At 50.8% G+C, this 27957-nt stretch overlaps 1 protein-coding gene across 2 annotated transcripts; it reads right to left on the reverse strand.

Moving 5' to 3' along the window:
* Positions 1–388: 388 nt before the first annotated feature.
* Positions 389–27893, reverse strand: SMAD7 (SMAD family member 7). Of its 2 annotated transcripts, none has more exons than XM_049794688.1 (4): positions 27093–27893; positions 26456–26509; positions 21277–21348; positions 389–2099 (listed from the first exon to the last, which is right to left on the reverse strand). In XM_049794688.1, exons 1-4 carry the CDS (start codon positions 27640–27642, stop codon positions 1561–1563), a joined length of 1215 nt encoding a protein of 404 aa, XP_049650645.1. In that variant the 5' UTR covers positions 27643–27893; the 3' UTR covers positions 389–1560. The 2 variants fall into 2 exon arrangements, with proteins under 2 accessions (XP_049650645.1, XP_049650644.1); XM_049794687.1 differs by having other exon boundaries at positions 21277–21351.
* Positions 27894–27957: the final 64 nt, after the last annotated feature.

Here is a 27957-nt window from a genome sequence, read left to right on the forward strand (position 1 = left end):
AAGCTGGGGAGCCCAGAGCCACGTGCGCCAAAATCAGCCCAACGGAGCCCAAAGCTCAGGATTGACCCTACCTGGGTGCTACCCGTGCCGGAGAGGTCCCACACAGGGCTGGGGTGGGTGCCCTCACCGCCGATCCCACGCGGTACCCACCTAGAGCAGCATCTCTCCTGCCTGCCTCATCCCCGCCACTAAAAAAGCCACTCGGCACAGCCTGGGATCAAGTGTACGTTTTTATTTTTTAATGGAACATAAACTCCTTTAGAAAAAACATTCATCTGGATGATAACACCCATAGAAAAAAACACCAATCTCGTGTTCTTTTTTTTTTTTTTTTTTTTAATTTGGCATTTGTTATTTGCATTTATATTAAAGCAAAGTGCATCTTTCTTATTTTTTTCTCGTTTATACACATTGCACAATACATAAATAATGATGCTTATAAAACGTCTTTATATTTACAAGTAATAATATATTTATATATAACATAAAATACATTTTTTTCTTTAATAAATCTCAGGATTTTTTTAAGGAGTCCTTTTTTTGTGTGTTTTATTTCCAAAGCACTACAATGCTAAAGTTCCAATGAGAATGCTCTCTTGTTCATTTAAACCTTTATATTTAGAAAAATAGCTTATGTTAAGGTCTAAACATGCTCATTGAGCTAAGAACAGTGTAAAAGTATCATACTCGTGTATGAATTCAAGAAGAAATGAAAGCACAACTGCATTTCCAGATAGGATGGTACCGGGATAACCTGATCTAAGCAGGTTACAACAGACCAACTATCGTGAACACTTTTTCTTTTGTTTTCCCATTTGTTTTTCATTTGTTTTGTTGGTTTTGTTTTGTTTTGTTTCGTTTTTTTTTAGGCTTACGCTTCTGTCGCTTCACATCTCAGCTCAAATTATAAAGCACGGGCCATGCACGAGGTTTCTCCGCCGTTCTTTTCTCCCCTTGCATCAATCCATGACCATAAAAAAAAAAAGGCAGTGGAAGGATGAACACAGTGACAAGACGTGAACCCAGCAACAAGAAAAGTAAAATAAAAATTAAAAGGGTGGGTAAAGACCTGGTTGGGAAGGTTTTGCACCATCCTTCGGCGGCAACGTGGGGTTAGCACCGCTGGGGAAGGGGACTTGGTGTCACCGTCACCGGGGATGGCTGGTGGCAAGGGGAAGGTGGTGCGTAAAAAATACAGGTATCTCGTTGTTTTATCCAAGAGAAGGAGCTGTAACATATAGCAAGTGGCTTCCGAATCCATCGATCACATAGGATAATCCTTTCAGAGGCGTGAAATAATTATCGTATGCGATACATCCCCCCGCACCCTTCTCTCGCCCTTCTGAGTTATTGGTCATTCACACTTTTAAAAAATAGATATATTTATCAAAATACCCAAGGCAAAAAAAATCTTTCCATAAGCTATTTCTCAAAACGGGGCAGGGGGGGGACAACAAACAAAACAAAACAAAAACAAAAAGTTTGCATGAAAAGCAAGCACTCAGAAGGAAATAATAGCAGCAAAGTAGTATAAATGTCATGAGTCCACTCTGTCTCGAGTCATCGGTTATTAAAAATAACCTCCAACCAGCACGGGCAACTGCTGATAAACTGTCTCGTGTAGCACTGGCCCCAGCCTTTCACAAAGCTGATCTGAACAGTAAATCCGGTCCATGGTTGCTGCATGAACTCATGGTCGTTGGGTCTCTGCAAGCTGTACGCCTTCTCATAGTCAAAAGCCTTGATGGAAAAACCTGGAAACACTTTGTGAACCAACAACGTCCTGGAGTCGGGGTTGTCCAGTGTGGCCGACTTGATGAAGATGGGGTAACTGCTGCGGTTGTACACCCACACGCCGTCCACTTCCTTGGTGAGCTGGATGCCGTAGCCGATCTTGCTGCGGACCTTCTGCACCAGTTGGCTTTTGTTGTCCGAGTTGAGCTGTCCGAGGCAGAAACCATTCCCCTGAGGTAGATCATAGAAGATATCCAGGGAGGGCTCTTGGACAGAGTACAGCCGACCCACGCGCGTCTTCTCTTCCCAGTATGCCACCACGCACCAGTGTGACCGATCCCCCGGCTCCTGAAGAACTTGGGAATCTACAGAAGAGGAGAAAAAAAGGAAGAAAAGGTAAAATTGAGCACCGGGGGTGGGTAATATGACCCAAAAGCGACGCAACGCCAGCAGGTCCTTGCCTGCCCGTGTCTTCACGATGCCCGCAGCACAGCCACCGTTTCCAAAAGCCATGTGTTAAGGCCACTACTAAGACCACTTAAGCTGACCCAGGTTTGGGGGATTCCCGTGCTGCTTCAGTGCCTAGCTCTGGCTGGAGTTACGGGTCCTAAATCACCAGGTCCGCCTTCAAAAGTGGCTTGAGACCCACCAGCAGCACCCGTGGCGCAGCCATCCTTCACCCAACGCATCCCTAGGACCACCTTCAGTACCAACAGGAGATAAGATGCTCCAGCCAGCTGCATGCAGCAAGACCGAACACCCTAAACCCCCTTATTTACACCCACCAAACGACGGATCCGTTTCCATGAACAACTATCTACTGTGCACAGACACCAAAAAAGCCGAGACGCTGCCAAGAAAAGCACGCTGAAGGTCACCCCAAGGGAATGGAAGACAAGGACTCGCCTGCTCTAGCTCATGGGGCTTTTCCTTGCCCGTAGGCAGAGCCCGGGTGATGGAGAGGATGGAGACGTCGGATGAAGCTCCGACCCACAAGAAGCACCATCAGACGGCGGCAGGGCATTGACCAGAAATCTCACGCTTCTTAACAAAAATGGTCCCAAAAACCTCCCAAAACCCCAGAGCTTCGTTCCTGTAGCCCTTCTTTCAACTCCCTTGCCCATAGCTACCCCGTGTGAGCAGCAAGGATACGACTTAGGAGGAAAAAGCAAGCGGGGGCGGCTAAGAAACACAAAAAAGCCCCTTTTCATAATGGAGGATCCCTAGCAGCTCGGCGCTACTCAGCAGGTAATTCCTTCCAGCCTTGGTAAGCACGTGAAGACCTGGGAACTAGTCATCTCTAGAATTGTATTTAAAAAAAGAAATATATATTTAAAAAAAAAATCAAGCTGGGAATGCAAGTTAGTGAGCACTACCGAAATAATCCCCTGCACCATGGGAACAGCGATGGGACCAGGGATGGTGGGTGACCCAGCACCCCAAAGCTCTCCCTCAATCACCTTGGCAGCCCCCCCAAACCACCCCCCCCAGCACGAGCAATGGCAGCGGCACGCCAGCTGCCCTGTTCTCTCTATTTTTTTGCTATTAATAAGCCAGTTTCCCCAGCCCAGGCGTTCTTCTCCCGTCTCCGAATCGTGCTTCAAGCCCTGCACTGTGCTTTTAAAGAAAAAAAAGAAAAAAAAAAAAAAAAAAAGCCCAGCCACACACTTTTAATTTCCTCATTTCTATGCCAGCAAGGAAAATATTTCTCCAGTTGCTGGAGGCAGCTACTAAAAATGGGCCTGACTGTCTACGCCCCAAAATAGGACCCTCGCTCCCAGGTGAAACCGGGGATGGGGGCTCCGGCGGTGTGAGAAGCAGGGGGGGGGGGGGGGGGGGAGTCCCCGGGACAGCATCTCTCGAGGTCTGCCCCGGTTTGTCCTTCCATCCCCCCTTTTCCGTGCCTCCCAAGACTTTGTTGCGGATAACTTTACATCCTGCTGAAAGCTGGCATCGTGCGAGGGACCGAAGGGGGACAGACTTGGCGGCATGGGTTACCTCCTCCCTAACCCAAAATGGGGTGCCCCCCACCCAAGGGTGCACCCAGTGGGGCAAGAAACACCCCCAGGATGGTGTTTCCGCCACCTGCCCGGGAGATAGAGGAATTTGGGAGGAGGATGCCCAGGAGAGAGAGAGGAATTTGGGAGGGGGATGCTCCTGCATCCAGGGGGAAGATGCTTCCGGATCCGTCCCCATCTCGTGCACCCATCGCCCCCCTCCGCCGCACCCTCCCCGCCGACTGCCTGCCAGCGATGCCCAGAGCTTCTTGGGTTTTTTTTTGTTTTACATCAGCTGAGGGAATTTTGGAGCAGCAGCCATTGAACCCTGCTGAAATTCCTATAGGTTTTCATTTATATGAACATAAAAGCATCCCTTTCAGGAGGAGGCAGGGGAAAAAAAAAAAAAAAAAGACTTTTTCACCTGATATTTGTGCTTGCATTAGTGAAGACCACTTAACAAGTAGCTCATTGCCGCTTACAAAGAGTTATTTAATTGCCAGCGCATTAAAAAAAAACCTAAAAAAAAAAAAAAAAAAAAAAAAAAAAAAAAAAAAAGAAAACTGCCTTGGCTATGAATGAACAGACCTTTATGGAGGGCTGGAAGTTCATGAATGAATCCCACTAGGTTTTTCAATGACATGGGGTGACCAGACCTCAAGGACAAGTCTTAGGTAATCCGGGATTTTTTTTTTTTTTTTTTTTAAGGAGCCAATGCCAGCACACAGTATAAATATGCCAGAGCCTCTTCCGTTTGCGGGATTCGGCTGTTGACTGGATGTCTAGTCAAAAAGCCATGAGAATATAAGGCTTGAGCTCGGATAAACAGGATCAGGCCTCCCTGCCAGCCACCACCAAAGCTGCTTTTCATGGTTGTTGGGACCCCAGCGGAGCCTCCCCACTCCCACCCGCCTCCCTGATTTTGGCATCTGCTGGGAAAAGGGGTGGGAAAAGCCGGCGGGATCACTCGGGCGGCAGAGGCAGGAGAGGAGGTTGCAGGAGAGGAGAAAAAATTGACGCAGAGATGTTTCCTGCAGCGATGGAGATTTTTTTTTTTTTTTCCCCCAAAAGGCTTTTTTTTGGTGGCAATGACCATGGGTGTGGGCAAATGAAGCAAATAGTGGATTTTGCCCCAAAACGCCACGCTGGGTTCATGTGGACCCACCATCCAACGCCCATCTCCACCTGCCGCAAACCCCCACAAAACCCAGATACTGGGAAATTTGCGGCCACATCACCCGCAACGTATCCTCGTGTGTGACAGCCCAGAAACGGCTGAGAAACGCGTTGGGATTCTTGTTTTGAGTTAAAAGCATCGTTTTTATGAGCTCCTTGGAGCAAATACCTCCCTTTCTAAATGCCTGGAAAATTCCCAGCAAACCGGGAGCGTTCCCATATTCCAGCAAACAATGATAATGTTTAATGCTATAAACATCCGCACTATTATTTCATTATTAAGCATCCCTCCATTTGCTGCTATCGCTGGTTTATTAGTATTTTCCATGGTTTGCATTACAGCCTGCCTAGGGGCTCCACCAGGCTCCCCCCAGCGCATTGTGCAAGCTTATTGTGAGGAAAAAAAAAAAGAAAAAAAGAAATAACTGAAAATAAAGCAAGTCTGCCCTCAGGAATTTAGAGAATTGGTCGTATTGATCACTTATAGTTGGGTCTACAGAGAACAGCCATCTGAAGCAGAGCACCCTTCTGCATGAAAGGGAGAAATTAAGGCGATAGTTTGGTACCCCAAAGTCTTTGGCATAATATTTTTTGGAAGGTTTGTGTGGATGGTGACGAAGACGGCGGTGCCCCAGCACAACCATGTTATTCAACATTACATTCCCACTGAAAAACTGATTTTTTTTTCCCCTATTTTTTACACCCTCTGAAAGGGCTGCCCTGACTTTTACTGGTGCATCCCTTGGAGAAGAAGGAGTGTCCTCCACAAAAGCATCATCCCAGCTTCTTCCCAACACACCAACCAGCACGGGAGGCTACGAGGATCCCCAGCACCCGCCTTGACCCTCGTGAACACCAAGTCCTGCCCAAAATTGCTCAATAAAAGGCCACAGCCAGGATTTCTCTAGCTTTGGATGTACACGTGCTGCCTGTGGGCTCGGGGCATCATCCTGCTCCAGGGAGGGATGCTGCGGGAAAAGCTACATCCATACAGAAATCCTGGAGGATGGGACACCACAAGCAATAACCCCCCAAACCTGAAAGCTGCTGAGACCAAGGAGGTCCAGATGAAGGTAGGTATGAGAGATTCACACCACGGAAACACCCAAATTTATCAGTAATAGCTTGGTTCTCCCAAGCTGTGGCAGGAGGACTCGCATCTCATGTCGCTTGGAAGCGGCATGAAATTTCTGGTGTGGCTTTTCTCCTCAACACATGAACGCTTTTAAGATGATAAAACCGTATCATCTGTACTTTTTCTTTCTGAGCTCTGGCAGTTTTATTAGGAGTTTGGGATGAAAAAGTTCTTTTTTCATTCAGAAGGAACTGAAACATTTCAGCAAAATTGGATTTAAAAAAAAAACACAACAACAAACCAACAACACCACAGCTCCTGGCCAGCTTTTGGATCTCAGCCTTGTCCCAGTGCCAAGTTCATGAACGTAGAGGGGAGGTGGGCTGGGGATCTTTTGTTTTGCTTTGTTTTGTTTTGACATAGCTAAAGGTTTTCCTGTAATCAACCGACCTCTAAAGAAAACAGCAAGTTTAACACACACTGAGCTATCTCACCCGCCGGGACTACTCCCATCTGATCAAGTCAAGAGCTATCTAAATTGTCACGGATATCTGCGATAATAACAACTTGTCGCTGAAAATGGGAATACAACTGCGCTCCTGATTAGGTTTTTAAATGCCTGTAATTGGATCTTTCCTCAGTGGTATTAGGATTAGACGCAAATTAAATTATCCAACTGTAGAAGTGTTTCAAACTATGTATTTTTACTTTTTTTAATATATGTATTAATAGATTATTCTTTTTTTTTCAAGAGCAGCTTTGACCCAGAGCATCTTCTCATGCTCTTCTTCAATTTCTCACTATCACACCCCCTCCTCTCCCTCATTCCTCTGTGATCCCTGCGGCTGGATTTCCCACCAAACATCAACCCTGACGCAATACTCAACGTGGCATCACCTAACCTGAACCGCTAACAAAAGTCTCCTCGTTTTCACAGAATCGTAGAATAGTTTGGGTTGGAAGGGACCTTTAAAGGTCATCTAGTCCAACCCCTCTGCAATGAGCGAGGACATCCTCCACTAGATCAGGTTGCTCGGGTTCTGCGCTACCTTCACCTGAGCCACCTGCGGAGGTGACACCGCAGGCATGACCGATAACCCAACACAAATTGGTAAAGGCAACAGATAAATTAATGTAGATGTCCACCAAGAAATCGTAGCACCAAAAAATTGGTCTTATGGACCTTTACTCAAAGGACCAGGACCCAGACGTAGGCTCCTGGGCCACCAAGGAGACCTGGAGAAGTGGCGAGATCCCTGCCTGGCTTCCCAGGAGGCAGCTTTCTGCTGGAAAACGAGCGATGTGGGCACCGCCGATGAGCAGATGAACCTACGGTCCTTCCTTCTTTATCCGACAGCACACACAGAGGGCATCTGTGCTTAAAAAAAAATTGGCTGGACTGATGTCAGCACAATGTGTCGTCTGGCCAGGGCCAAGGCTGAGACCAAGCTCAGCACGTCTCGCGCCCGGTAATCTCTCTTGGCTGACCTTAAGCGGCATTTGCGAGCCCGGAGCAGAGCCATGGCCCCATCTTCTCCTGCTCGTCGAGATGGAAGAGATGGAGACGCAAACCCCTGAGCTTTTTATGGGGTTTTGCGTGCTCTTCTTGAGGGTCCTCAGGGCAGCTTGGGGCACGCCAGTTGCAGTTTTGCCCCTTGTGTTACTGGCAAATGCTGTTTCTGCGGGATCTGAGGAAAAACACACCCCTCGACTCCTACTCGAGAAGCGAACCGGCATTACATCAAGGTGAGGAGAACACCGAGCATGACGTGCAACCACGCAGCTCATCAAAGCAAAGAAAAACGGGCACCAAAAAGGGAAATTTTACTTCCTTTCTAGTCTCTTGGGTGATTTACAGGCTACTTGGGCGGGGGAACAAACAAAAAAAAAACCCAAGAAAAATCCTTCAAAGCCAGATTTCCAGGTATGCTTTGCAAAAGCAAAGAGAAAAAAAATAAAATATCCAAATTAAAGGATATATCCTGCTGCAGAAAAGGGCCTTTGTGCCTTTAACGGAGTTTGTGGGCAGCCTGGAGACACCACCCACGGCAATGTTTGCCCCAACCCTTTTATATCTCCCTGCACACAAGGCCTAGACAGCTTCGGCTTCCTCACCCTCCCCCTGCTTGTGATGGCTGGGATGATTTCTGAAAGGCTAATTTAGAGGATGGTCATGTGTTAAGCTCCTGTTGTTTGCAGAGAAAATAAACCCTTACCTACGGCAGGGATGCCACCACCCAAGCTGGCCCATGGGGTCCCTCCACCGCGCCAACACAAGAGCCCCCAAAGAGCTGGGACAGTCAGTCGCGTCAACACATGCTTAGGGAGCCCTTAATCTGTGGATTATTGACACGATAGACCATAACATCTCTTTAGGAGCCATTACAGCCCATCATGTCAGTAGGTACTTATGGAGTCCTTAATCCGCGGATTGACAGGCTAGACCATAAATTTGTGTCTATGTCTAATTAGGCAGCTCTTATTACTCAACATACACAGTAGTCATGCAGGCTAAAGAGCCTTAAGATTATTTCTTTAATTTACTAACAAGTTGTCCACCCAATCACTGAAATGCCTCCTCGCTCCCAACAAAGTAAGTCAACCTTGCACGAAAATAAACGTCCACCTCAGTTCCCCCCGCAAGACTTCAGTTTGCTGGAGTTTTCAAAGGGCTGGTATCCAGAAGCCACCAGATTTGAAACCTTGCGAGTCTGATGGGGAGACAGAGGATAAAATCTGGCAGAAGCCCATCAGGGGAAGGAGCCTGGGGTCTCCCGGTATTTGTAATTAGGGCTTCGGTTCACTCACAGTAGCGGCGACCTACAAGCTTGGGAGCGCTCTGCTCGGTCCCCTGGTGACCCAACCAAGAACTTCCATCGCCCTCACCATGGCTGGGAAACCCCTCTTGTGAAATCAGGACAAAAACGAGGTCGGGTTAGACAGTGGGTAGAGATGACTGATCCCTGAGGACATTCCCTAAGGTTCCCAACCCAACTTGGTGGCGCCTTGAGTCGACCTTCTCCCAGCCTGGAACTCAGCCCTGACCTTTTGAGGGTTAATTCAGGGATGGGACACAAAAGCAAGAAAACAAACCAAAAAAGGGTCCCTGCCAGCACGTTGTGGCAGACCTACAAAGCCTCAGGAGCGGGCACCAGTATGGCAAACGCCAAGGCTGGCCCAGGAGGGATGTCCAAGAGAAATACAGGGTGACCAATATATATGTGTGAAGGAAGCCCAGCTCCCCGATGTCCCCTGCATCGAAGGATGGCAAAGAAAGAACCAAAGTGAAACTGCTGAGTTCATGGAGTCCACCAAACCAGAAATTTGATTCATAAACATCCTATTAGTCACTGCTACTGTCTAATTAGGGTGATTAATCAATTACCATGGCTAAAAACAACTCGAGAAAGAGACGAACCTTTTTTTGTGCCCATTTTCTTTAAAACCCAAGCAAGGCTGCAGCTACAAGGAGGGAGAAAAAAAAATACGCAGGCACACACCAAAAATGCCTGTCTGCCTGTCTCCAGCGGTTAGAGAGGAGCCAGCTGACTCCAGTTTCCTCCGTACCAGGCTTCGGGCCTCATCAGCCATGCAAATTATAGAGTACCGTGCTGTCTGAAGGCCGAATTTCGACTCGGCTCAGAGAAAAGCCTTAGAGGAAGGGTGGGGATGAAGAAGCCAGCCAAATCCATTCATAATATTTACAGTAAATGGGCCTCTTTGCTGTTGTTTAGTATACAGTCAGTCTAATTATTTTTGAAGTTTTAATTTAAAGAACCTTCTTTATCTGCCTCTCCTCCTGCACTCCTCAAAGGTGTGGGAAAACTTTTCCCTTGTTTCAAAAAAGCAGTAGGACGGGAATCCCTTCCCCAAGCTCCAACCCGGTGGCTGGGTAGGAGGTAGGACGAAGGGACGCTTCAAGAGGGGAGACCCTTCCAGAGGGGTGCTCCCAACATCCATGAGGATTTTAAGACCCCCAGGCCACCCAGATAGGCATGACGGCATGCAGGTCCACATGGAAAAAAACCCCCAGAAATCCTATTTTTGCTGCACGTGTCCCCATTGCTGTTCCCCTGTGCTGGTGGGGATGTCCTGGGAGGATTTGCTGGCTCGGGAGGTGTTGCAAGATGCTCCGCAGCCCCATGCACCCTCCGACCTCCTCCCCCGCCTTGATAGCAACCCAGAATAATCGCATTTTAATGCCAATCAGCCAAGAGGCTCCTCTGGAAAACACAGGGAGCCCAAGCCAGCATTCATGAGATGCTGCCACACAACCACCAAGCGACTGGGGGTTGGTACCAGCCCCAGCTCCCCAAAATGAGCAAACACCTCCATGCTTCGTCCTCAGCAGCAACCAAGACACACCTCTTCTCCACCCATACCCAACCCAGATCTCAACCAGAAACCTTCCGAGAAGGAGAAACCAGCACACGAAGGGCTCCTGACTTACGACGACACCGATCAGACCCGAGGATGAGCTTGCCAAAATATTTCTCCTGGCTTGGGTTGTGCCGGAGGTTCCCGTGACAGCATCCTGCCCATCACCCTCGGCGCGGGGATAAATCACCGACGCGGATGCTGAAGCCACCAGAAGAAGCCACCAAGCCATGCCACCCCCCCTCAACGTGGCCACCGAGCTCGGTTTTAGAGGATGAAGACTTTTTGCAATTAAAAATAAAGCTCCGCTGTTGGTGAGGGGAGGAGGTCGCCTGGTACCCGGTGATGCCCTGGGGAAGACAGGGATACAGCCCCCAGGAAAGCCGCAGCTCTCCACTGACAACATGTAGCTATGTGGGTTACACGTTAAAAACCTTGTAAAGACCTTAATAAAACCTGAAGCAGAGCAGTCTAGGATTTCCAAACGGATACCTAATACACAGATGTGTGTTAGGATTTCCCCCCCCCCCCCCCCAACTGCATTCCACGCACACACACGCGGCATCGCTGCCGCTCTCGTTTCAATACCAAAAAAAAAAAAAAAAAAAAAAAAGCCTCTCCCCACAGCACACCGACCTAGAATTCTCCCCAAAGACTAAAAACAGACATAAATATATGTTCCCCCCCACTTCCAAAAAAAAGAAGCCACCTCCCCCAGCTCCCTTTCCCAGAGCAGCATCCCTCACAGGGACGTAAACCCATGGAAAAAGCAGGGTTGGAACAAAAGTCCTTTTCACGCTCGTCGTGCCCCGCTCCGTAACAATTATGAAAACTGTTTAGCTGGGCTGGCATTTGGAGCATTTACTGCATTCCTGCCAATAAATTCCAGTCCCGGATCCGATGGAAAAGGCTCCCCCCCCTTTCCCCTCCCTCCTTTGCCTTCATTCCTCCTGGCTTTCTTTACAACCTAATACCCTGTCGACGCGGGGCCAGGGCCTACTTAGGGGGAAAAAAAAACACCCAGCGCCAGACTGGAGACAGCATGCAGACTGAAAAAGTTAATCATTACTTCTGTCTGCCTTCATAATCTAATCACGCCTATTCCTAAGAGCAGGCGGCAAAGCACGCTCGCGGACAGGCAGGGTCGCCGCCCAGGGACGGACGGACGGACAGACGGACCGATGGACGGACGGACGGATGGCATCAGTCCCTACCCGGGTCGGGGGCAAGTAAGGGATGGACGGTGTTTGGATGGAGTTCACAAGCCTGGCCACGCACGCACCCCTCCCCTCACCTCTCACTTTGCTCTGGATTAATAACGCTTAGCAATTACAGAGAATATTACATTCATTAAGTAATTAACCCTCCCGGCGCTCCGGCGGAGTTGGCACCCCCCTTTTGCAGACGGAGGCCGGCAGAAGTTTGCCCCAGGCTATAAAACGGGGCAGGTCGGCAGCACCCAGATTGAAAAAAAAAAAAAAAAACCCAACAAAAAAAACCCCACCAACAAAACCCCAGAAAGCTCCTTGTGCTCATCCCACCCCGCTTTTGGTGGCAGCGGCAGAGCCCTGTCCCAGGCGGGGACCACGCCGCAGCCGGGGTGGCATCACCAAGACCCAGCAGCATCCTCCCATGGGGACAAAGTCCAGGGAATTTGGGACATCACGGAGACCCAGGAGCATCCTCCCATGGGGACAAAGTCCAGGGAATTTGGGACATCATCAAGACCCAGCAGCAGCATCCCATGGGGACAAAGCCCAGGGAATTTGGGACATCACCAAGACCCAGCAGCAGCATCCCATGGGGACAAAGCCCAGGGGACTTGGGACATCACCAAGACCCAGCAGCATCATCCCATGGGGACAAAGCCCAGGGAATCTGGGACATCACCAAGACCCAACGGCATCCTCCCATGGGGACAAAGCCCAGGGGATCTGGGGCTCGGCACCGCCGCTCGGCAAACCCAGCACCACGCCGCCTGCTCCAGAAAATAACCGTGGTGCGACATCTCAGGTGTGTCACGGCTTCGTGCTCTTGACACCCGGGATACATTTTCCATGCTCGGCAGTGACAAAGAACAGGAAAACTATGGGCCTCTGCATATGAAGATTTATGGGTTTGTTTCTTATAATGAGCTAAAAAGTCTCAGCCCGGCTTCCAAAGAAAATGAATTCATCAGTTCAAACGCAGTGATGTAACTTCAGGCTCCCAACTCCTTTTCCAAATAAAACTCCTGTTATTTGATTTCTGCTCGAAGGATGATTTTATGGAGTTATTTACTCCATCCGCTCTGCCCAGGAAGGTGCCGCCAGAGCCCAGCCACGGGGTCACCAGCAGCCGTCCCGCGTGGGCGACCAGCACCCCATCTTACAGTTTAATTCCTCAACTATTTTGCTATTTTCCCTGCTTTTCTACTCAAAACCTCACCTTGCACACCAACGTGCAAACAGACACACAACCCCTCCAGTATTATTTTGCATCACCCGCCATGGAGGGTGCTCCCCCTCAGCAGCGATGCCCGGCAATTTTTAGCATCTATAAATTCGACCCACCAGTTTCTGTCACCAAAAATCACCAGATCCGGAGCCAACTTCACCTGTTGTAAAAGCAAAGGATGTGTGAACTTCCACCACCTTCCCAACATCTGAGTTTCTCCAATGCAAAGACAGCTCTTACTGTTGCAGTTTTGGTGGCTCTACCAACGAAATCTATTCAACCTATATATATGTTATATATAATTATATGTATATAGTATATTCAAGCTATATAATTATATATACAAATACTCATTATATATTTAATATATCCTACATATTATATATAATTACACATATTCAATATATTGAATAGATTTGAGAGATATATATTCAACCTATACCTATATATAGGTTGAATAGATTTTGTTGAATATATAACCATCTATAGCCTCGCTTATTGTGAACACATATAGGGTACATACTTGCAACAAGGCTTAACAGCCTGAGTGGTTCCGAGTTATTCATTTAATGCCCGAATTTGCCTTTCCACCTGCTCAGGTATTCAGGGAAAAGCCAGGAAAGCCCACGGGAGCCAAGACTTCACCCCAAAGACGGCTCGCCAAAACCCAGCACCCCACCGGGCGTGTTACTTCATCCCCGAGGGAGGATGAGGAAGGACCACAGAGCCAGGTACCGGCTACCGGCTATTGCACATGGACGAGCATCTCCGAAAGCATCACCGGGATTTCCTACAACCACCCCACCAGGCATCTTCATCCCTGAGGATGAGGAAGGACCACAGAGCCGGGTACCGGCCATCGCACGCAGAGAAGCATCACCGGGAGCATCACCAGGACCTCCTGCAATCACCCCACCAGGCATCTTACTTCATCCCTGAGGGAGGATGAGGAAGGACCATGGAGGAGCATCACTGAGAGCATCACCGGGACCTCCTGCAACCACCCCGGGGGTTCTTCAGCGCTGCCGGCACAACCCAACCGGGGAGCTGAAGCCGGGAGGTTTTTTTATGCAGCGAGGTTAAAAGGGTAGAGAAGGGCTGAGCCAGCTCTTACAGGGTGTTTTTTTTTTGGGTTTTTTTTTCCCCTTGCAAGTTAAAACCAAGATAATGACACTGGGTGGGGACCAATTTGAAGGGCTGAGCAGCCAAACCAAAATTAGTCTCCCGGCCAAGAGCTTCCTAGGCCTCACAGTTTGGGGAAGGAAGCTGAGAAAAGGCATGAAAAAAAAAAAAAAAAAGATTCCTCGGGAAGCTCAAGCGTCGCGCTCAAGCAAAGGTGACCCTGCTAGTCAAATATTTTTCGACATAATAAAAATAAAATCAAGTACCGGAGCAGTCTCCCTCGGAAAAGCGGGGCCCATGGAATGGTTTTTTTTTCTCCTTTTCTCTCCTTTTCTTTCTCCTCCTCCCCCAGCACTTTCTTTGCTTTCACTAATAACTATGTTTTCTTGTATTTTTTTTTTCTTGGCTCTTTCCTCATAAAAGACTGATGTAATTTCCTGTCTTGTCCCAATGTTTCCTGTTAATTAACAGGGTGAAAGTTATCATCACGTATTTAAATGGCTACCCAAAAGAGGGGAGGGGAAAAAACCAAGGGAAAAATAAAAAGGAAAATAAAAAAGAGAAAGGGGAGAGAAGGGCTGGCTGTTAGCAAACACCACATCACATCCCCAACAGCACAAACTCCCCTGGAAAAAGGATCCACGGACTTGAGCCCGTTGGCAAAGACCCCCCGAAGGGTGGCTCCTGCGGCAGGTCCGTGCACAGGGGATGCGAGCCCCCACCCTGCCCTGGAAGGGGATGGAAAATCCCTGCACCTCCTGCCCAGAAAAGCTCTTTTCTCAAAAAAAAGAGAAGGAAAAGGAAGGAAAAAGAAAGGAAGGAAAAAGAAAGGAAGGAAAAAGAAAGGAAGGAAAAAGAAAGGAAGGAAAAAGAAAGGAAGGAAAAAGAAAGGAAGGAAAAAGAAAGGAAGGAAAAAGAAGGAAGGAAAAAGAAAGGAAGGAAAAAGAAGGAAGGAAAAAGAAGGAAGGAAAAAGAAATGAAGGAAAAAGAAATGAAGGAAAAAGAAATGAAGGAAAAAGAAATGAAGGAAAAGAAAAAGAGAAAAAAGAAGAAGAGAAAAAAGAAAAAAAAGAAAAAGGTAAATAAATAAATAAAATAATATAAACTGCAGAGAAAGAAGCAGCCGGCAACACCCAAGATGCTGCTTTTCTTGAAAGAAGTAGTTAAAAAATTTAAAAAAAAAAGAAAAAAAGAAAAAGAAACAACCAAAACCAAGGGGCTAATCCAAAGCCAGCGGGCGGAAATCCTGCGAGACGCCGAGCTCCTTCCCTTCCCCGACCTCAGCCCCGTGCAGGATCAGGCCGCTCGCTTCTCCGTGCCCTCCCGTTCCTCAACAGCAGCCGTGACGCAGCCGGTACCCCGGCGGCACCGGAGCCAAGCCGGCGGCTTCGGCACGCCGACGGGGGGGTGAAAACAAAGCGATTTAGGCAAAAAGCGAGGGTGGTTAGAACAGAGACCGTGCCTCAGCGGTTAATAATATCTCCGTGCTGAAAATAAACTGGAAAGGAAGCTCCTTTGTGACAGTAGGCAGGCGGCCAGCCTGCGGCGTGGGTCATTCAAGCCGGCCGGGGACGGCGGTGGGGCTGGCACCCACCCGCGCCGGGCTCCGGCCAGCACCCGCCACCCACCCCACAGCACCCAGTTAAAGCTGGGTGGGATGCTCGGTACGCCCCAGTCTTCCCCCCGTGCCCCCAAAACCGGGGACGCGCCCCGTTCTAACCCAGCGTCGACGTTTACGGTCTTGGCCGCCGCGGTTAGAAATAGGCATATCCCCCTCCCTCCCCATGCCGGCGGCGGGGAAATGCATGTGGTTAATGTTACTGGTTCCTCTAGCGTAAGTGATACCCGCTGGCAGACAGCGGGGATGGAAACGATGCAGCCCGCATCCCTGCCAGCCCGGGGCTGCTCCCCTACGAGTGTTTTTGTCCCACCGAGTTTTAAATGTCCCCAACGATCAAGTTGCCGGCGCTCATCTTCTGCGAGCAGCGCCTGGTTTGAATTGACGCCCAACTTTCCAAAATTCACCTTTTTTTTCCTCTGCCTCCCTAAAAAGCGCCAGGTTGCCGGGACAAAAACCCGAGCGGTCCCCGTCGTGGTCCCCGCCACGAAGGGCTCGTCGGCGGTGGGGGTCGTCTTCTGCGTTTTATCGTCAACCGCTCTCGAGGCGCCGTTTGGGTGGGAAAATCCGCCGGCGGCCGGCAAAATGGGTTTAATGGTTGTACAGGGATGGATTGGAACACCCGGTCTTTAATGGGGGGAGCACTTTGCCATCAGGGTTTTTTTTTAAAACCCATCCTCAAAGAGTATCTAGGAAAGGATCAGAAGGCTCTGGAAGACTTAAAATTAATTATTAAATGGGTCCTATTTGCTTGCGGGGGGATTTTAAGTAGCTGAGAGCCAGGAGGACGATACCCCCAGCATCCCCACAGCAGCACGGGGGCTATCCCGACCGTGTCCCCGGGGGGGTCCCCGCAGGGTGAAATCCTCCTTAATAAAAAAAAAAACAACAAAAAAAAGCCCAAAAAAACCCACGGGGCCGAAGGAGCCGGAGCGGGCGGCCAAGCCAAGAGCCCCGGGGTCCGTGCCAAGCGCCGGCTCCCTCCTCCCCGCCGGCCACGGTCAGATGATGTGCGAGGCGAGCCGGGAGGCTCCTAGCCTGGCAGGCAGCCTGCTTTGCTCCAGAGGCTCCAGTGCTGTCATCTTGGCTTTAACCCCTGATAACCTTGTCCTTTCCAGGACGGGACGGTGGGTTTTTTTTAGGTAAGCGGGGTAGGGGGTCGCGGATTCAACGAGGCTGGGAAGGAAAGGGTGCGATGCCCTGCGATGCTCAAAGCAAATTAAAAAAAAAAAAAAAAAATATATATATATATATAAATAAAAAGGACGTATGCTCAAAAATAAACCGAGAAGAAGTGACTTTAAAAAAAAAATTTAAAAAAATACCCAAGCAATTGTTTATCCCTGGGACAAATATACAATCCTAGTTCCACAGGAAGATGTCTCAATTTCAGATTATAATAGGATGCCAATTTGTAAATAAAGGCATTTCACAGGAGGTTATAAACTCTGTCCGAGAGGGAGGTGGAAGGAGGGGGGAAATGGGAAAACACAGGCAGGACTCTGCCGGAGAAACCGTGTGGGATCCTGTTTACATGGCGGGGGGGGGGAGGGGGGGAAGCGATGGGGAGCCGCATCGGGGGGCGAATAGCTCCGGATTTGGACAAGGTGCTTCTTCCCCAGCGAGCAGATACCAGCGGGGATAAGAGGCATAGTGAAACATTCCCAGCCTGCTCACAATTTCGGAATGAAATGTCACTCGGCCAAGCGGTCCCTTCAACCAGACGAGGTCCCACCGCCAGGAGAGGCGGAGCAGGGAGCGATGCTGATGCTTCTCCCACCTCCGGTGGTCTTTTCCCAACTATTCGGTGCAGAGGAGTCAGAAGGGAGAAACTGAGGCTACGCTTGCCCCAGAAGAGCCTTGCAGGTCTCCCAGCCTCAAGCCTTGCAGAACCATGGTCCAGCACCCACCAAGCATCGTCCCTCAACGTCCACTGGCTCCAGGAGACCCTGGGGTGGTTCCAGAGTCGGGGCAAGTCAACAGGATTGGGCTGAAATCTGGGTAAACTCTTGATTTTGGTATTTTACGACTAACCCGTATAAATAAAAAAGCAGTGGAGGTAGCAAGAACACAAGCCAGCTCATCTTGCTTTCCCTCTCTGATGGCCTTGGAGAGCTTCGCTCTACCAGCAGGTCCAGCACCATTCGTCCGTCCTGCAGGAGAACCACCTTCTCACCCACCACGGGCACCACAACCTTCCATCAGCCAAGAGCCACCAGTCCCATGCCACATACAGGTCAAGAGGAAAACATCCAGGGCTGGGTGGAGAGCATCCCATGAAGACCCAGCACCAACACCATCAAGCACCATCAGCTCACTTCTACCCTCGGAGCAGAGCTCCTCCGTGGGTCGTACGGGAATTCGGCTCTCACCGATCAGATGCCACCGGACTACGGGCCGGTAACCTCCAGGTTCTCCAAGCATGGCTTTGCTTGTTTGAAAGAAGAGTCATAACCAAACACACCTGCTGAGAACGAGTCAGCTCAAAATACAGGAAAAAAACACCCTCCGTCTCCTATTTACAGAAATTATTTTTATCTCCAATGGGGTATTTTTGCTCTCTTCTTTAACCACGTCAAGGATAGAAAGGATCTGGACTGGTAATACCTGAGCACGACCATCTCGGTGGGAGACACCGTGAGCGAGGAGAACTGACCTACCCACGGAGCCACCACCAATAAAAATAGATATAAGAAAATAAATAAAGGCAAGAATCTGGAAGTGAGAGCCAGCGCCTCGGCGGGAGCGAGGGGTGCATCAGCTGGAGAAGGGGATGCCTGGGGACGAGACAGCAGAGGTGGGATGAGAAGAAGACACCAGCACGGCGTGAAGGACTACTCAATATCGCATTCCTGGGCCAGAAAGGAGAACAAAAAGAGGAGGGAGGGCAAGAGCGGCTCGGATCAGTTATCGCACAGGGAAAACACTCCCCATACATCCCCCCTGGCCGTGCCGGTCCCCCTCCCACATCCTCCAGCGCCTCTGGTATCCATCAGTGAAACTGCCTTCGGCCTCCAGAAGGAGATTGCGACCCCAACGGTGGCCGGACCCGAGACTCCTCATCATCAAAGAATCCTCATGGAGAGCTGCAAGGGCGCTCGCTTCGTTCCCCTTTTTAATGCTCCTCTTGCCATCGTCCTTTCGACCCCACCATGCCGTTTCCCTGCCAGAGGAGCTGTGAACCCCAGGCTGGCCCCATTCCCAAATTCTCAGTGCTTAGAGAGAGATCTGCCTCACTAAATCCTACCCTTCCAGCTTCGAGACGTTAAAACGGGTCTACTGACTTGGAACACCGCTACCATATCAGCATCCACCGCCCATCGCTGGTGGCCAAAGCCAAACCTGCCCATGATGCTACAGGAACCCACCACCACCATCCACCCACAATAGCTCCCACCGCCTTCTGCTCCAAATCTACTAAAATTGGGGGGGCGGGGGGGTGGTTTTTTGCTTTTCTTAAAGCCATCCTTTCGTCAAGGAACCGCAAATCCAGCCTTGGTCCGGAGGGGATGAGGGATGCTGGATTCTCCACCTGGCATCACCGATCCCCAGATGCCCAAACCTACAGAGAAGACCAAGCCGAAGCGCTCCCCACGTACCCTGCCAATAACTCATTAAAGCCCTCTTCAAATACACCCTTCTGCTAACTAAAATATGCAGAGGGGGTAGAAAAAAGAAGAAAGTGAGCTTTGGAGGATTGCTGCAAAGTGCGTTTATTTTCCTTTCTCCACTGGGTCTCTCCAGTTGGGAATTTTCAGCGCTGCACTTCTGCGCGCGGAAGGGAGATGCCAGTAAATCAGAGCAAATTCAAAACAAATGCTCTTTCATGTGGAGGCATTCGGCTTTGTTTCAGGGCTTGGGTAGCTAACCGTATCCCTTCATGAGTCAACTCTCCTATCAGCTCCTCATTAAACTAAATGGCTACAATTACATTTGGGGAGGAAAAAAGAGCGGTTAATGATCGTAAAAGGTTCTGTTTCCAGGCTCTGAGGGGGGGAACCTTTGATAAGGAAGACCAGGGAAAAAAAAAAAAACCAACCCCAATCCAATGAAATAATAAAAATATAATAAGAAAAAAAAAAAAAAAAAGGCATTTTCCGGGGGGAACATGCTTTCTTTTGGGGAGGAGGGTCTACCAAGGAGCTGGGGCTCCCCTTCCCGCGGCCCTTCGGGAGGCACCAGGAACGAGCCGTGTTATTTCCTGCAGCCCAAGCCCCCACCTCCCGCCTTCCCTTCGGGAGCAGAGCAGCCAGACGAGATGTTATCAATAGGCTGAACCTTACAGAAAGCCCCCTTTTAAAAGCGAGTACTTCCTCTGCTTATTTCATGTGGTATCCTGTGGAACTGAACTCTCTCCTCCCCTCCGCAACGGGTGTATTTCAGGAGGAAAAAGGAAAAAAAAAAAAAAAAAAAGGATCTAACAACATCCTTATTGTGTTGTTTTGCTTCTTGTCTTTTTTCTTCTTACAGCCTCTTTTTTTTTCTTCCCTAAAGCTATAGGCTCCAATAGCAAAAAGTAAAGAAAAACCCCAAAGACTTCTGCATTTAAAAAAAAAAAAAGAAAAAAGCAACAGCGACAAGTTTCTCTGTTCCCTCTCCCCCTCCGTTTGATTAATTCTCATTAGGGCCTTTGAACAAACAATATGCTCCCCTCTCAAATAACAGACAGGGTATATATTACACCCAAAGAAAAACAAACAAGGCTCACTTAAAGACATCCACACCAAACGCAATTCCTGGAGAGAGGCAGGGGCAGATGCACACACGCGTGCGGCCGCCGCCGACCTATTTCTGAAATTCCAGTTCCAGGGCGATGAATAAATCATAAATCAGGGAGACATCCCCACAAAGGGAAGCACCTTCAAACATCAGCGAGTACACGCAGGTACATGGTTTCAGACGCTTTAATCCTGGTTGAGACGGAGCCCAGCCACAGCGTCGGCCGGGATGGGGTGGGAGATGAGGTGTTGGAGACATCGCACCTTGGAAGAGGTGTTGGGAGTTGGACGAGATGACCATTCAAGGTCCCTTCCAAGCCAAAGCATTCCATGAAAAGCCCAAGAAGGGTGGGGGAACCACACTCCGAACCCCCATCCCGTAACGGCACCTGGAGGCCAAAGGAGATGGCGAACGGGAAAACAAGGGAAAAATCACAGAATGTCTCAAGTTGGAAGGGACCCATAGGGATCATCGAGTCCAACTCCCTCTACAAAAAACAGGGTCACCTTTCCTCCCCAGGCACCACGGGCCTCACACGTGAGATGTGGGACGCCGGTTACCCTACAAGGAGCAAAGCCCAAGCCCGGCTCTCGTCCCAGAGACAAGAGGTGCCACCACCACCACCACCAAGTCAAGGAGAGCTTGACGCCAAATCCTTCTGCACGGCACGACCGCACCTGCTCCAATAATCCATGCATCCGAATGAACGGGTGGCCGACATCGCTTAGCCTTCCCCAACACGCCTCTTCCTGCCTCGCTCCGAAAATTAATGGAGCGTTAAGGCTGGAATTCAAAGGAAATATGGGCTTTCGGGGATGGAGAACCTCGCCTGGGATTTCAACACATCCTCTGCACGAGAGGCACGCGGCTGCTACTGAAACGAAACCTAACTCCCCCTTCGAGCATGCCTTTCTCAACGACGCGCATCCCCAAAAACTCCCCGGCATCACTTCGCCTTCCGTCAGGACCCTCGCTCAACGCAACCCGCGGCCAAAAATCAAGGGCAACAAGAGATGTCTTACCTGAAAGCCCCCCAGGGGCTAGACAATTAGTTCCCCCTGTTTCAGTGGAGGAAGGCACAGAGTCTGGACAATCTGCTGGAGCAGAGGAAAAGAAAAAAAATAAAAAAATAAAAAAAATCAGTATATAGGCGGTTCTTCGCAGGCTCCCAGCATCGCCGCGAGCAGAACACACATTCCAAAGGGTTTAGCAGGAAGCGATTACTAATTGTCCGCTCAGAGACGGTAGTTCATCAAGAAGCATCCACCCTAACTCGTCGCCTCAATCAAGGCTGCGCGCTGCGCTTCATCACCAGCCAACGCTGATTATAGACCGGCAAAAATTACAGACTGGCTGCCACCTCTCCGGCCAAGTCACCGGGTAACGAGATCAAGGTTGTCGTCGTTCTGATGTAAGCAAGCTCCCAAAAATGCTTAAATCGTGGCTTTACGCACCCGATTTAGTCAACACCTGTAACTCACCGAAATGGGAACCGAAAGGGAAATGTCTCATCGCCGCCCTTTTGCGGCAAGCGGTCTACGTTTGCGTTCCCCCGCTCAATTTTTGTCACCGCCAGCTGCTGGCAGATCTTACACCCTGCTGTCACCTCCAGTGGGCGACTGGATCTACCCCTCCGTGCACCCCCAAAGGGCAAGGGCAGGGGAAGACCGGCCGCCCCATCAGAGGTTTCTCCTCGTGCCATGGAGGTGTTCGAGCTCAAGGTTTGGACCTTTCCACCCCAAGCCCGGTCCTCCGGGCGACAACAGCCACGAGCCAACACCGATCCCCCCTGGTCCTACGGGCAAACTCCAGCTTTTCGGTCACTACCACGGGGGAGACAAGCTCAAGGACAAGCCCGAGAAGATCCGTGAAGTTCACGGAACCTTCTGGTCCTCAGCAGGTTCTCGGGGACTTTGGCTTTCATCAAATTTGGGCTCCCTGACGACATCATTTTGCTCACGGCTGTATCTCAAAGCGAGGGCCACCACCAGGAGAGCCGAGATAACTTTCTCCTTACTGATAAAAGTCATTTTTGCAGATTTCATCCCTGAAATCCCAGCGAAAAAGAAATTCCTGTCCGCATAACCTCATTTTATCAGAGCAAAGTAGAAGCCCTAACAGGAATATACAGTTTAACAGGATATACTTAATCAAACCGAAAACAATAGGGGAGACAGGAAATGGACTTACTTGTGAAATACTGTATACGATACACTCTCTAAATGCCTTGTAGTGCTTTCTATGCTTCAAAGAAGTATGGTTTTTTCCTTTTTTAACCCTTTCTAAGCCAGACAGCAGACTCCCCACGCCCTTTCCCTGAGCTGCCTTCCACTGCCTGGGCTACTACAGATGCTTTTTGAAGGCAGGCTGGACCACCCTGCCCCGCGCTGGGCTCCGTCTGCCCCCAGTTACAGCTCCCTGAGGAGAGTCCCTCCGGGATAAAGGACATCATTTGCCTTTTCCACGTTCTCTTGCTCTAGGCATCGTACGCGACCAGGTCTTCTGTTAGCACATCGGACAGGATGGCAGGAGAGAATCCTACCCCGACTTAAAATGCATAACCCTAGCGATGGGGTGAGGCGCTTTCATGACTTCTTTACAGCCGTCGGCTCCCTCCCCGTGTCCCATCATCCAACAGCCGGTGCCCTTGATCACTTAATTACCCTCTGAAGACTCTTTTAGAGAACACAGAGCTGAGGCACCTTCACTCTAGACCAAGCATGATGGCCAGGTGCGGGATAAGCCCAAAAGCAGGACCCTCCTGGGCTCTCTGCCCTACGCGTGGCTGGTTTCATCCTCGCGCTCTTCCCGTCACCCACAGATCTGTCGAGGGCTCTCGCTAGTAGCGGGTCCTTGGGCTTGTTTTATTTTCAGCACAAGAGAGGTCGCAGGATCAGAGGTAGGATCAAGCCAACTGCCTGGGAATCTCCTCCCAAAACTGCCTCCCCGCAATATAAAACCATCTCAGACATACAATTATTCCTGGTGGTCACCAGCCCAACCTTGCAAGGGGCCCAATAGTTCCTGGAGGCTGCCAAACCTCCAACTCCCCGGAAAAATCAATGCTACGGGAGGGCACTGGGCTCTGCAGCGACATCTCAGTGCGTCATCCAGCACCACCATGACCAGCCACCCTGGAGCACGATGGACACAGCGACTTGCAGCCCCTTGTCGCACTTAACGATGGGTCAGAAGATGTGCTCAAATTATTTGGGGGCACCGCCATCCATCTCGCTTCCAGCACAGCCCCAGGCGGCAGCTCCTGCCGGGATAGCGGGGATGCTGAGCGCCCACAAGCCTCCAGCACTGCAGAGCCAGCCTGGCCCCGTGCAAGCCACCGCCATCCATCCCTGCAACCGGCCCTTGTGAGAAGAGAAGTCCTCTCCTTGATGAAAGAGCAAGCCAGCCTGGTCCTACAGCCTGCCCGCAGATAAACCGGCTGTCAAGGGTAGATCCTTCCATTCTACGGCAAGCATACAAACACCAGATCTATCCTAGCAGCACACAGACCAGTATGACCATCTCACTGCCCGCAGCTCCCTGCCCATCCCTGCTTTCCTCCAGCCAGCGACACAGCCTCTCCCAACCTCCATCACCTCCAAAAAAGACTGTGATCTCCATCACAATGGTTTTAACCTAAAAGAGGGGAGATTCAGACTAGATAGAAGGAAGAAATGTTTTACGATGAGGGTGGCGAGGCACTGGGAGAGGTTGCCCAGAGAGGCGGTGGATGCCCCATCCCCGGGAACGTTCCAGGTCAGGTTGGACGGGGCTCTGAGCAACCTGATCTAGTGGAAGATGTCCCTGCTCGTGGCAGGGGCGTTGGACGAGGTGACCTTCAGAGGTCCCTTCCCACCCAAACCGTTCCGTGATTCTAGGATCATGGGCACCGGCGACCGCTGCCAGAGCCCACGCTGGTCCAGGCATTCCTGTCCGCCTGCCCATACGAAGCACTTACAAGACCTAGCGCTAAATGCTTAAATATTTTTATGACCACCATCACGCTTGATGGAAAAAGCGCAAGTTTCCCGCTGGATGCACGTTCCCAGCTCCACTGGCAGATGCAGCGGCCCAAGTGTAAAAGGTGGGACCGTTCCCACCCGAGGTCCCAGGGGAGAAGACGGCTCACGGGCATCAGCCAGGTAAAAGGCTTCACACCTTCCCATCGTCATCTACCGTCCCTCTTCCCTCTAGCCAGCCCGCGGCGAGCAATCCTCGACATCCAGCTGGGAAAGTGCCGCAGGAGATGGCACCGGTGCCGGGACGGGAAACCCTCGGTCCCTCCGCAGAGGAAACGCCGAGAAACCCTGAGCTTGCAAAACCCACCTGCAACAACAGACTCCCAGGCTCCGCTTTGTGCCTGTCGCGGCCCCGTTAGTCAGAGTTCAGCTGCCAAGTGGATTTTTCTTTTAAAAAGGAAAAAAAAGGAGGACTTTTTGGTGAGTAACCCAGTTGTTTCTGCGTTTCCGATGGGCAGCGTTAATCACTTCCTATTGGCCGATAGGAATAACTTTTCCTTTCGAAATGGCACATTCATGTTCTGCGGCTTTTCTGTTTACACACATTTTGCTACCTTATGTCAACACTTGCTAATGAATAAATATATCACTCGGCTAACTGAAAATGAGGTCCTGGCAGCGGCAGATTGGATGTTTAAACCCTGCTAATAGATTTATCCTAACATCTTTACAGGAAACCCAAGGCAAGCTTTAACCCTTCTCTCCTGCACCTCCAAACCCCTTCGCATCCCCCGCCGGGATCATCGCTGGGTGGAAAGAAAAGGCTTCCAAAGGCAGAAATGTAAACTTTTGGGGAAGCGTCCCCCGGCAGGGACGCAGGCGAAGGCGATGCCAATCTCGCCCAAACCCACGAAACCTTGCGACCCAGCGGACCCTCATAGAGTCTTTCAGGCAACAACCCTTCTGCATCCCAGCACGTGCTCGGGATGTTGAACCTCCTCCCGATAACCCTCTTTCATTCGCGAGCCTTTATCTCCTGGTTTTTCACGCCGAGACAAAATATTTCAGTCTTCGCGACCCGACTGTTTGTTAAACAGCTTTGCTTATTTCCACAAGGCACAAAAAGACTCGTTAAGCCTTTCTGAAGAGTTTGCAGAGGGGAAAAACAACAGTCCAGCCTCCGAGGGAGTAGCGGGCAGGATGGGACCCCGCAACGGTACCCCAATGTGTCCAAAGCAACCTCAAGTTTGGGGTTTCTTCTAGTCCTGAGAAACTGAGGAGCGGTAATTTTACAGAAACTGCTTTTTTGGCCCATAAAAAAAATTAAAAAAATAAAAATGGTATCGGTCTGCAGAAAGCCATCTCTCTGCACCACCGTGTCCCTCCTGCCTGCTGGGACCGAGGGACTCGATCACAGAGACCACCGCGCTCCAGCCAACGCTCCAGACCCGCTAATCCTCGGGGAGCCAGGAGCTGCTCATCCCCCAGCACCCCCCACCCCCCCCCCCCCGTTTTCCCATTCTCCCCACCTCTCCTCCTTCTTCCAGGCCGATTTATCTCACACCCGGTGAGCTCGCTGCCAACCATGAGTTTATGCAGACAACCGCAAAAGAGCTGGTGCCAGCCTCAAATGGGCTTCTCCCCTGGCACCCTGACATTCAATTACAAGCAACAGGCATGCAAAAAAAAAAAAAAAAAAAAAAAAAAAACCAAAAAAACCAACTTTTCAAACCCCTTTTCCAAATTTTTTTAGCCTGATGAGGCGGGATGAGGCTCCTTTAAAACACAGACAGTTTTCTACCAACTCCATTTGCCAAGGCTGACTGGGATTCCCAGCCATCAGGGAGATGCTAACGCGAGCTGTGCTGGATCCCAACCTAAATCCCTACAAATTCAGCGCAGGGGTGCCGGAGCACTGCCATTTACAAGTGGAGCCCAGGGTTTTTCCCGGCTTTCCAAGTGACTCGGAGCAGCGAAGGCCTGCGCTGCATTGCAATCCCTCCTAAAGTTTCCTGCCAGAGTTTTTAAAATCCTACTTTGTGCAGAGGGTGTCTCAGATAAATGACATGTTCATTCTTCCAGGGGTATCAGGAGGCGCAGAAGCACGCAAGCAGCCCAAAAGCGAAACGCGTCACGGCGTGACAAAAGCGGGGAGACGTTTCCCCTGAGAAAAGAGGCCGTTTTCCCCCTTTTTTTTTTTTTTTTTTTAAGTCTGCAGTCTGCATTGAAAAAGTCCACTTACCAGTTGGTTTGAGAAAATCCATTGGATATCTGGAGTAGGGTGGAGGGGGAGACTCTGGAATTAGAAAAGTACAGAGAAAATAAAGGCAGAGCCATGAGAAAGAAAAAAAAAAAAAAAAAAGAAAAAAGATAGGAACTTATGATAACAGTGGCATTCTTTTAGCAAAACTGTTTGTCTTAGCTCTGGGGGTTGGAGGCAGGGCAGCGAGGCGGTGATTGCCTTGATATTTAGCTGTCAGATAAACAAAAGGGGCCGTCTGGCGCCAGTCTCCCTGCTATCTGCCGCTCGGGCTGTCTGATCGGGGCCTCCTTGGCTCTCGCCGGAGCCGCGGCAGCGCCGGGGCCCGGCCAACCCCGCGCCAGGCGGCCCCTAATCCCCCGGCACCGAGCGGGGACGGGGGACGAAGCCGGGGCGGGGGGGGGGGTGGTGTGTGTGTGTGCCACCCCCTCCCCTAAATAAATAATAATTACAAAAAAAAAAATATATATATACACGCGAAGCACGGCGACGGGAAGTTTGTTGGGGGTTGAGGGTTGGGGGTGGGTTTTTTTGGTTTTCATTGGAAAAAAATTAAAGTTGAGTGCATCCCCCCCCCCCCCCCCCCTCTCCCCAACCCAGCTCCATCCCCGCCGCCTACCTAGCTCGCAGAGCCGGCTGAGGTGGTGCGGGTTGCAGCAGACGAGCTCGGGGTGAGCCTTGCCGTAGGATTCACAGCAACATAACCGCTTCACTTCGGAGCAGTGGCGGAGGTCGGGCCAGCGGAACACCTTACAGAGCAGCACCGGCAACGGGTACCAGTGTTGCCCCAACCGGGAGTCGGCCTTAGCGGGGAGCAGTAAGCAAGGGGTCCGCGCCCCGCCGCGGGATTCCACGGCGTGCAGCAAACCTTCCAGCTGCCGTTCCTTCAACCGCTTCAACACGGCGTGGGTCAGCGCCTTCAATTCCGCCTCCGCGCCCGCGGACGCCCGCCCGCCTCGGCCCGCCTTGCCCGGGCAGCACCCTCGCCCCCCGCCGCCGCCGCCGCCGCCGCCGCCGCCGCCGCAGACATGCGCCCGGGCCTCGGCCACCACCACCGCCGCCGCCGGGCCGGGTTCCCCCGCCGCCGCCTCCTCCTCCTCCTCCTCACCGCCGGGCGCACGGCTCCTCCAAAGCCGCCGAACGAGCACCGAGCGTTTGGTCCTGAACATGCGGGACGAGAGGAGGGGCCCCCGGCTACAAAACGGGCATGTCGTCCGCCGCGCATGAAGGGGCCGGGAGCCGAGACGCGGCGGCGGCGGCGGCGGCGGCGGGCAGCGGCAGGCGGCGGGGCCGAGGCGGGCTGTGGCATGCGCCAGTCTCCGCGCTGGGGCCGCGGGTCCCGCCGCCTTTCCCGCGGGGGGGGGGCTGCGTCGGCCCGCGCCTCTGCCCGCTGCCAAGACACCCCCCCCCCCCTTCCAAAAAAAAAAAAAAAAAACCACCAAAAAAAAAAAAAAAAACCAAAAAAAAAAACCAACCACCACCCA

The sequence above is a fragment of the Accipiter gentilis genome, chromosome Z (assembly GCF_929443795.1).
Source record: "Accipiter gentilis chromosome Z, bAccGen1.1, whole genome shotgun sequence".
Classification (NCBI taxonomy): domain Eukaryota; kingdom Metazoa; phylum Chordata; class Aves; order Accipitriformes; family Accipitridae; genus Astur; species Astur gentilis.

What these genes read in the sequence shown, in the direction of transcription:
- SMAD7 (XM_049794687.1), bottom strand. Translation starts at nt 27,642, where the DNA reads ATGTTCAGGACCAAACGCTCGGTGCTCGTTCGGCGGCTTTGGAGGAGC. An exon ending in CAGCCGGCTCTGCGAGCTAG is followed by an intron (nt 26,510 to 27,092) that starts GTAGGCGGCGGG and finishes TTCTAATTCCAG; the next exon opens with AGTCTCCCCCTCCACCCTAC. An exon ending in AGCCCCTGGGGGGCTTTCAG is followed by an intron (nt 2,100 to 21,276) that starts GTAAGACATCTC and finishes CCTCTTCTGTAG; the next exon opens with ATTCCCAAGTTCTTCAGGAG.